At 39.0% G+C, this 10,603-nt stretch overlaps 1 protein-coding gene across 4 annotated transcripts; it reads left to right on the forward strand.

Annotated features, from left to right (window-relative positions):
* Positions 1 to 799: 799 nt before the first annotated feature.
* On the forward strand, positions 800 to 10,603 carry nap1l4a (nucleosome assembly protein 1-like 4a). 4 transcript variants are annotated; one of them, XM_079450073.1, is made up of 15 exons: positions 800 to 990; positions 1,540 to 1,587; positions 1,690 to 1,750; positions 2,058 to 2,217; positions 2,600 to 2,683; positions 2,818 to 2,949; positions 3,323 to 3,394; positions 3,489 to 3,628; positions 3,744 to 3,889; positions 6,565 to 6,581; positions 6,835 to 6,954; positions 8,379 to 8,414; positions 8,517 to 8,561; positions 8,876 to 8,908; positions 9,529 to 10,491. In XM_079450073.1, exons 2-14 carry the CDS (start codon positions 1,554 to 1,556, stop codon positions 8,879 to 8,881), a joined length of 1,053 nt encoding a protein of 350 aa, XP_079306199.1. In that variant the 5' UTR covers positions 800 to 990; positions 1,540 to 1,553; the 3' UTR covers positions 8,882 to 8,908; positions 9,529 to 10,491. The 4 variants fall into 4 exon arrangements, with proteins under 4 accessions (XP_079306199.1, XP_079306200.1, XP_079306197.1 ...); XM_079450074.1 differs by having other exon boundaries at positions 879 to 990; positions 6,835 to 6,948; positions 9,529 to 10,603; XM_079450071.1 differs by lacking the exon at positions 8,876 to 8,908 and having other exon boundaries at positions 881 to 990; positions 9,529 to 10,483.

Raw genomic sequence — 10,603 nt, forward strand, 5'->3', positions numbered from 1 at the left:
AGGTCAAATGCGCAAGAGAGAAGCCAAACAACAACAACAAAAAAACATGATCATGATATCAGTGCGGGTGAGAGCACGGTAACACTTTTCAGAGAACGGTTCAAGAGAGGCTCGCATTGAATCCCCACATTATTTCACTTATTTCACAACAATAAACTTCAATTTTTATTCATAAAGCTTTTTAAGTCAACTTTTTAAGTGTGAAAAATTGAGCTCTGAACTGTTTGAGCACTGTAACTATAATTCAACTATGGTATTTCTAGTAAATGTATTAAACTTTGTAGTTTTTGCCAAAGAGCAAAAATGACTTGGTTTTCTCTCACTAGAAAACTGTTTTATTATACATTTACATTACATTTAGTCATTTAGCAGACACTTTCATCCAAAGCCACTTCATGCAGCAATAAGTGATGCATAAAACAGTAATAGTACAACAGGTGCTAATACAAAGTTACTAGTTTCAACGAAAGCTAGACCCCCACCTGTTGAGAGACAAATACGTTCCCATAAGGAACATTTTATTAAAATTAAAGATAAAAACACGTTGTATTTATTAAAATAAGCCACTTAAATGAGTGTCTTGGCCCCTGTTATGGCTGGAATACACTTCAAGACTCATCGACAGATTTTTTTTACTTGCAGACTTTTTGAAAGTTTCAGAAAGAGAAACACAAACTGCTCAAATCTGCAGACTGACGAAGACTTTCTGCAACAAGTACAGACCGAAAATCTCAAAAGTACTGTAGCGTAGTACTGTAGCGTACTTTAGGCTTCAGAAAACGCGTGTACGCCACACAGCGCGCAGTGACACACATACGCCACGAGACTCGAAACCAATGAGGCTTTGCGATACATAGGCTCGTCTCCCATTGGCCCTCCTGCGTGACCTGTGACACTCGGTCGTCCAATGAGAGATGACGATGTTGGGACACGCCGTGACACTTCTCCGTGTGCTACAAGCGTGAGGACGGTGTGGCTCGTAACGTGGAGGTAAGTGAAAGAAAAGCTTTATTATCATCGTAAAGGAGGTGATTTAAAACAAATTGTTTTTAAAATGTTTATCGTGATGTTAGTGTGTTATAACAACTTCATGTAAATGTTAATTGCTGGAATAGTTGGGGTGTTGACAGATTGCCCATGTGCGTGGGGCATTTAAATGCAACGCATGCATGACAGCACAGTGAGAGCAATAAGCGGCGAGACTGATGTAGTTTACAAGATTTCTTCTTTTTGAGGATTCTTAAACCCACACGTCAATAAGTTACACATTTCATCTGATATTGACGTAATACATTTTTTTAAATAATACACGTTATGCATACCATGTAAGATATGATTGACAGGTCCAATTATCAGAAATATGCATCCTATACGGACTACTATTATGCTTTAGGATCTGAAACCACACTGACATTAATAATACTTGGATATTATGACTGTATTATTGCAGATTTAAGTGTTATCACACCTCATTTATTGAAGAGGATATGCCTTTTGAACGTGAGCATGACATGTGCCATTTTGTCTTTGCAAAAATAGCTGAGGAGAGGAAAATGGAAAGAAAAAATGAAAAGAATGAAGCCAAAGGTTTGTTCTTTAAAACTGTAATGTGATTTACATTATACTTCCTTTGCATTTCAATTTAATCCTCCAAAATAATTGCTGTAACCGTTCTCTTTTCGTGTCAAGGCAAAGGGGGAAATAAACTTTCACTGCCTGACAAACCAGAGGCTTTTTTACAAGACGAAAGGTAGGAAGCCATGTATCAGTCTGCCTAATTAATACGATAAACATAATAATTAAAAATAAAAAAGAATTTAAATTAAGAAAAAAATGAGTGCATCCAATGTTCAGAGGTTTATTCTAAACATTATAGTGATTCTATTCAATTGTAACCTGGCAGTCTTTGTGCCATTGTTGTGTATCAGTAAACTTTCATCGACCACACTATCAAACTTTGAAAATACTCTGAACTTCTGTAAACATAAACTTTGTCCACTACTATTTTAACACTTGACATATTTCATAACCCGTATTTCCTCAACTCGTCTTTCCAGAGTAGTTAATTTCAGCCTTCTGCCCAAGACTGTGAAGCGAAGAGTTTATGCCCTTAAGAGACTCCAGCTCCAGAGTGCCACAATAGAGGCGAAGTTCTACGAGGAAGTCCATGAGCTGGAGAGAAAGTACGCCTCACTCTTCAAGCCCATCTTTGAAAAGGTATGCAAATTATTTTGTGCAATAGCAAACATTCTGTTTGAACACGTTTGGCGTACCAGAGTAGGTTATATATCCTCTCAAGAACCTCTAACGTCTAAACTGAGCTTTGCATTAAGACAACGGGTTCATATGCGCTGGAAAATAGGTGCAATATTTGACGCTTTCTGCAGCACGACTGTTGACTGTCAAGGTCTGTGTTGGCCTGTATGGCGGTCATCATAGCAGTGCTAAATTCAACCCACCAGAACAAATAACCGGCTGCGCTAGCTCAAGCCTGGTTATTTCCTTGGTTGGGGACATGCTGTTATCTCAGCGTACCCAATCTCATGCGGTTTGCTCTTCAGACGATGTTGTCCTAATGATGTAACGCTTCTTTGTTCAGAGACGAGAGATTGTGACCGGTGCCGTTGAACCCACAGATGAGGAATGCGAGTGGCAAAGTGACAGAGAGGACGAGGAGCTGGCTGTAAGTGGATGTTAAACACAAATTCACATATTGAAGTTTTGGAACCCTGCAATGGAGGGTTGATTACGGTTTGCTAAGCATCTCATTGTGAGTGCTGGGATAAGTGTGCAATCAATAAGCCCATTCATCTTCAGGAGGATTTACAGAAGAAAGCCGCTCTGGAGGAGAAGCAGGCGGATTCAACCGGTGCCATCGATCCGAAGGGTATCCCAGATTTCTGGTTAACCATCTTTAAACACGTGGATTTGCTGGGTGAAATGCTGCAGGTGAGCTTGCATATTTAATGTATTTTTATTATCTCCACAACCTGTGGAAATATTTCTTTTTTTTAAAGAAACTCTTTATGAATGCATGATCATATTGGGGTGTATATACAGTATTTATATAAAAGGTGTTAGTATATAGTTCAGTTATGATGGTATAGGTGTGCTTTTATCAGCCTTTTTACTTGTATCTCACACATTCATATTTATGGGGGAACACTGTGTTTTATAACAGAGGATTAATTGTACCTCGGTTCGGTAATTTATATGAAAGTGACAGCTTTGACCTGGTGCATAAAGCATGTGGTTTTTCATAACGGGAAGCAGTTTGATTTTTTAACCAAGATCCTCAAACAGACCTTTTTGTTTTGTTCAGGAGCACGATGAGCCAATCCTGAAACACTTGCAGGACATCACTGTGAAAATGTCTGAACCTGGACAGCCTATGGTTTGTACTCAAGTCACCATTTACTCGCAGCGTTTTTGAACAAATGTGCCCGAGTCTAATTTCAATGTTCGTTCAATTGTTCGTCTGAAAACAGAGTTTCACGTTAGAGTTCCACTTTGAGCCCAACAGCTACTTCAGTAACACCGTCCTCACTAAAGTCTACAAGATGAAGTCCGAGCCAGACGCAGATGATCCCTTCTCTTTTGAGGGCCCGGAGATCGTGGACTGTGAAGGGTGAGAGGGATTTCAAAGAATTTGGCAACCACATAGAACACCCTGACAATCACCACTCAGTGTATCACTTCATACAGATCTAGTGTTTCTAAATGCATCTTGCCGTTTGTTTTAGTTGTAAAATTGATTGGCATAAAGGGAAAGACGTGACAGTCAAGGTCATCAAAAAGAAACAGAAGCACAAAGGAAGGGGAACTATCCGGACGGTCACCAAGGAGATTTCACAGGACTCTTTCTTCAACTTCTTCAACCCCGATAAAGGTAAGTAACACTGCACTAATAAAGACAATGATGAATTTGCAGTTTACAGAACAAGAAAATCTAGGTTAGCAAAAGAACACAAACAGCGTTTTAATAGCTGTTGTTATAATGATGTGACGCACACCTAGTCATCATTATTATTGAATTTAATTAGTAGTTTGTAGGACATTAAAGGGGAAGTTCACCCAAAAATCAACTTTGTGTGATTTCTTTATTTTTTTACTCACCCACATGACGTTAAACATGTTTAGAGAACTTACGGTGTCTTCGGAGCACAAATGAAGGTATGTTGGGTGACATCTGAGAGATTTCCAGGCCTCCTCATAGATATCATGGTGTAAATGTTTGCCAAGGTCCAGAAAAGTACTAAAGACATTGTTAAATCAGTCTGAGTCAGAACTCCGGCGTCCAATAGGGGTAAGCCCCATGCGGTCATGACAAGAGTATATCAATTAAAGTCGGGGTTTGTTTTTTGCACATAAAGCATTCTCATCGCTTCAAAAAAAATTATATAAGCCACTATGCACGATGTACCCATGATTTCTATGAGGAGGCCTGGAAATCTCTCGAATGTCACACAAAATATCTTCATTTGTGCTTCCAAAGACGCCGGAAGTTCTCCAAACATGTTAGACGTGGTTGAGTTGATTTTTGGGTGAACTTCCTATTTAAGATATTTTTTATGTCACGTATATGCTAGCTTGTTAACATGGCTATATATCTGTTTATAAGAAGCAGAAAAAATGACTAATGAAATAAATGAGAATATCGAAAACATAATATTATTTCTTTGTGAAATGAGAATTGAGAACCAATCCACAGTTAAGCATCTTGTGTGAAAAATATCTCACAGTGTCAGTAGAGGGCATCACAAACATATTTTTTGTTAAGATGCCACAAACATGCCAGCCAATAGCTTTTCAATAAGACACAATGTCTCATCCTGAAGGGGGAGCTTAGGAGCGCAGAAAGCCTGTAATGTTATATATTAACTGCTCTTTTTTTTTGGGGTGCATACATTTTTGCACACAACATAACTTTAATTCTTTTAATTTAAGTTTTTTCCCAATTTTATAATATTTGGTGGACAGATCTAAATTCGATGAGGATTTGAAGTGATGAATCGCTTTTTTCATGCTTACAGAATAACTGTCAAAAATGCTCATCTATACTAGTGTGGGTACAAGTAAACGTATACATTTATAGTATAGGTCAAATAAAGTTGAACATTTTAAAAAGTTGGAGCCGTAGACATGGAGGTTAATGACCTGTGATGTAATTGGCTGGTATTGTTGAAGGTGTGTGGTTAAAGACAGATCGGCGTCATCAATTCAACCTGTCAAAAGGCTTGTGCGTAAACGTTCTTTCATGTCTAGACCATTGGAAAATACACTCACAATAACAAAATAACATGTTCTTGAAAGATGTCTACCGCTCCCCTGAATCGCTTTAGTTTTTACCAAACAGACCTCACCCAGACACATTAGAGTTTGTCCATTCACAGTTAGCAGTCCGTCGAAGCACAGCTAAAAATATACACTTAGATATGTTAGTTATTGCGCAGATGACGTAATTCAGTCTAGTTTGTGTATCATAACAATAGATTTAGTCGCAAAACTTGTATGTTGACTTATTTTTATCTCCGTTATGATGATAATAACATTAAAAATATGTTTTGCTGTGTTCTCTTTGGCATTTACATGTTAATTAGGGGTCAAGCCACCAAGTGGCGTAGACACCTATTGGATCTGCTAGTGTTCTTGCTATTATCCTGCTTCTGATTCTTCTTCTGTCATGGAAGTCTATGGCAGCACATAGAACTGTACATGGGAAAATTTTAAATTTTGGCACACACATAGAGGCCTGAATGAACTGTGTTTAAAGTGCATTTCCCTGTTTTTGAACTTGATTTTCAAAACCAGATCATCTGACATGTCCAAAATATTTGCCTTTGGACAATTCTTGGGATTGACCCCATAATTGCTGCTTGTAGCTATATTTTCATTTGTCTTGCAACTGTATGTGAAGTAGAAACTCTTTCGTCGATATATACACTAGGTCACATTATAGAAGTGTCTCATGTCAACTATCCAATTCTTATCCTCCATTCCTTTATCTCCGTTTTCTCAAAGATCTGTTTTCTCACCCCTGCAAAGGAATGTCACAAGACTAGTGTCTTCAACCGTCATATCATTGTATTTCCTTCACTACTCAACCTTTGCCACGTTGCATGCTTCGCATTTTTTAAATGCTTTGATAGACCCAAAGTGCTTGCAATGCAGTCTGTGGGAAAGTGGGTCTCTTGTGGTAAAATGCTGTGTCACCGGATGTGTGTGTAACGTATCAGTAATAAAGCTGATTTCTGCTATATTTCTTTTTATGGTGTGTCACTATAAATGAAATTTACCGAATAAGTGATGTTTAACGTTGAAATGAATAGCCAAAAAGACATCTTATTTCAAGATCAAGTTCCCTAAAAAAGAAATGACTGATGTTAAACCAATTTCTTTCTGGATTCATTTTGAAGATGCGATTTGGGATAAAAAATGTTTTGATTTTAATACGCAAAAGCAATTAGTGTTTGATTTTCTTTACAGTTTCACCTGAAGTGTTTACCCTGAATGTAAACTATTTTGCATACCCATATTAATCTTTTCTCTTTTTCTTTTTTCTAGCAACACCTGATGGAGTGGTAAGTGCATCTTTGTGTTCTTAAACATTTGAGTCATCATTGCAGCACAGGACTCTCAGCATCCCACACAAACACACAGCACATCACTCTTTTCTGAGTTTACAAAACACGTCACGTACGGGAAACTCACATTAAATTTAGTAACGTCAGTAACGAGAAATGCTTCAAGTGTCTTACATTGCAAATGTTTTTTTTTGCATTGAATTAGTCATTGTGTAATTTACTAACATCTTTGTGTGAATGTTTTGTCCAGGATGAAGATTTGGACTTCACTCTAACTGCAGATTTTGAGACAGGACACTTCTTTAGAGAGAGGATCATCCCCAGAGCAGTGCTTTATTTCACAGGAGAAGCCTTGGAGGATGATGTGAGTGTGCGTATGTTTTCTCAAATAAACAGCGATATTTGATTTTATTTGGCAAAAATAAAGGGAGTGGAGTAAGCGGTTGGTTTCAATTCGGAAACCTTGCTGCTAGATACAGTGCATCCTGAAAGTATTCACAGCGCTTCACTTTTTCCACATTTTGTCATGTTACAGCCTTATTCCAAAATGGATTCAATTCATTATTTTCTCAAAATTCTACAAACAATACCACATAATGACAATGTGAAAGAAGTTTGTTTGAAATCTTTGCGAATTTATTAAAAATAAAAAACGAATAAAGCACATGTACATAAGTATTCACAGCCTTTATGATACTCAAAATTGAGCTCAGGTGCATCCTGCTGCCTCCATCATCCGTAAATGGATGAAGTTTGGAACCATCAGGACTCTTACTAGAGCTGATCGCCCGGCCAAACTGAGCGATTGGGGAGAAGGGCCTTAGTCAGGGAGGTAACTAAGAACCCGATGGTCACTCTGACAGAGCTCCAGCATGTCTCTGTGGAGAGCGGAAAACCCTCCAGAAGAACAACCATTTCTGCAGCTCTTCACCAATCAGGCCTGTGTGGCAGAGTGGCCAGACGGAAGCCACTCCTCCGTAAAAGGCACATGACAGCCCGCCTGAAGGACTCTCAGACCATGAGAAACAAAATTCTCTGGTCTGATGAAACAAAGATTGAGCGTCATGTCTGGAGGAGACCAGGCACCGCTCATGTCTGGAGGAGACCAGGCACCGCTCATCACCTGGCCAACACCATCCCTACAGTGAAGCATGGTGGTGGCAGCATCATGCTGTGGGGATATTTTTCAGCGGCGGGAACTGGGAGACTAGTCAGGATCGAGGGAAAGATGAATGCAGCAATGTAAAGAGACATCCTCGATGAAAACCTGCTCCATAGGCGCCCACGCTCCCCATCCAACCTGATGGAGTTTGAAGATCTTGCAAAGATGAATGGGAGAAACTGATACTTTTTACCCCAATAACACAGGCTTTGAAGCAATAGAACTGGAAGTCCTAAAATGCAAACTTGGGGTTTCCATACAAAAATACATCATCTCTGAGACTCCATTTCAGATATTCTGATGGTTTTCGATAAAACACCATAAGCACCTATAGCTTTTCATTAAAGCTTTAAAAAATATTTTTTGTAGTGTGTTTTGGATGTTATTCCAATAGGATTAATCTGCCAAATAACCCAGCAGTAGAATCCATCACATACCAATAGACACCATCACAGTTCCCATTACAGCCAATACAATTCCCATTATATGTATTGTAAATATTCTGGATTTTAATAGGGGTTGCCAATGTGTAGAAGCATCAACAAAAAAGTCATGTGAATGTACATTTGATTTACATATGTGATCTATTTTATTTAATTAGTTTTGTATTTTGACCGCTTTGTTTTGTGCAGTTTGAAGAGGAGGATCTTGAAGAGGGCGAGGAGGAGGTAAGAATACTGACAATTCATTATCAACCTATAGCGGGACGTCATAGACGGTCAAATAAAAAAGTGTATAACAGTGAAAAATGATAATTATTTCTTGTTCAGGATGAGGAAGGTGAAGAAGAGGATGAGGGAGATGTCAACCCCAAGGTGAGTTTTGCTATTTAAACCCTCTGTGTCTTCATGCGCTTTGCTCCGCTGTTTTCAATGACTTGCCCCCAATTAATCTGAATGATCACTGAGTATAAGATCTTAATTGATGCTTTCAGTCTCTGAGACACACAAGGCAGCATGTACATTAAATGTCTATCTGCCGATAGGTTGGATTATTGGCCTTTTGTAGCAAGTCTGGGTTTGATTTTGGATGTATGGATTGAGATCATTAACTTGTATGGTGCTTCGTAATGAGTGGCATGCTGATGTGTAAATCTGTGTTGTCCACTTTCCCTTTGTCCCTTTTGCAGGCTTAATTCATTTCTCACCTCATGCATTTGTAGGTAAGAGACACCAGAAGGAATATGGCCCCCTTTCCCCACCTGTCTCTTCTGTAATTTTCTCAAATTTCCATTGGTTTTATGCCACTTTCACACAGAAGGTTTATGCGAAGAACTAGATTCTTCCGGGCCAGGTTTTAACTGGTAATTCAGTATATCGTGTCAACCACTGATGTAATTTCTTATTTCAGATTCTATTGGTAGCATCAGTTAAACACATCAAAGTTCAGAAAAAAAACATAGGACTGGAAAAACAGACTGATAATAAATGAGTAGCCTCATCTAATTTGGATTTCGACTGGTGTGAAAGTGACATTATTCTAGTCTCTCATGGGCACGGACTAACCCTTCCCACTCTCTCTCACTAAATCAGCCATAAAGGTGAAGTGTCAAAAGACTTGTATTCTAGTTTTACACATTGAAGAATGTAAAGAGGTTTGGCTAAACAATGGGAGACTGGTTGCTAGACTTGTCAAACCATTATTTTTGGAAGTAGTTCCTAGGGGCTCATAAAAGACACACTTCACCTTTACACGGAGCATGTTTTATAAACCAGAACATCACCATATTGCATCCCAGGACCTGATGATATTCTTCCTTCTCTCCATCCCTTGTTTTTACAGACGGACCCTCCTCCTACGGAGTGTAAACAGCAGTAAGAATGGTCATCGGGCAGTCACGGCACAATGCGGCTGCCTGTCAGACGATTAAAGTGACAACAAGGCCTAACCTCCTCACGGACTCTGAACTAATGCAATAGAAACCAAACGCTGTTTAGAAAACGATGCATGTACTGCTGTTTACTTTGACAGAGATGACCTCTGCACTCCAGTTTAGTGTTCTTATTTCTTCATGGAATACATAGCCCCAGTTCTCCACAATATGGGATTAACAGATTAAAACTTTTTCTTTTGGGCTGAGGCAATGTTTCTAGTCAAAATGTTTGCCTGTAGCTGGTGTTTAAATGCAAGCTAGAGAAGATGCCACATGTTTTGAATTCCTTGTGTCCATGCTCAACCTTTGGCAGTAGAGCTGAATCTTGGACACAGCCCAGGTCATATGAACTCGCAGCCGTTGTCCACTGTAGCGTCACTCAGGGTTTTTATGCCAACAAAATTGTGATCATGTAAACCTCTAAAGCAAATAACTGAATCTTTTTTGTTTTGCTGTAAGAAAATATTTACAATAGTGTCAGCGGTTTTTCTAAAAGTGGACGTGGCTGGTTGTACTCTGTTAGCAAAACAATGTAGATGGTGGTAAAGGAGTAGTTATGATTTGTCACCAGGGTTGGGCTTCATCAAATTCCCATTCCTGCGTGTGACGTGTTGCCATGCCATGAACTTTTATTTCGCCATGTGGTTAAGTGTTAAGTTGCTTGAATTCATGCATAGAATTGATGAAATTACAGTATTGCGAATGTTAACAAGCCGATCTTCTAGCCATTGCAGGTTTACTCTCCGTTTTAACTGTGTGCAAGCCATAGCCTTATCTGAAACTTCTTGGTTCGTAATGCAGCATTGTTTCCATTTTGTACAAAGTAGACAAAATATTCAATTAAATGTTGTGCGACACGAATCCACTAAGACTATTTAATTACTGTTAGGCTTGTTTATGAATGATACATCAGATCATGGGTCCCCATACACAGCAGTGGTACTACAAACATGGGGGGCAAGATGGATCCACAGGGGACCGTTT

This window comes from Barbatula barbatula (assembly GCF_947034865.1).
Source record: "Barbatula barbatula genome assembly, chromosome: 25".
NCBI lineage: Eukaryota > Metazoa > Chordata > Actinopteri > Cypriniformes > Nemacheilidae > Barbatula > Barbatula barbatula.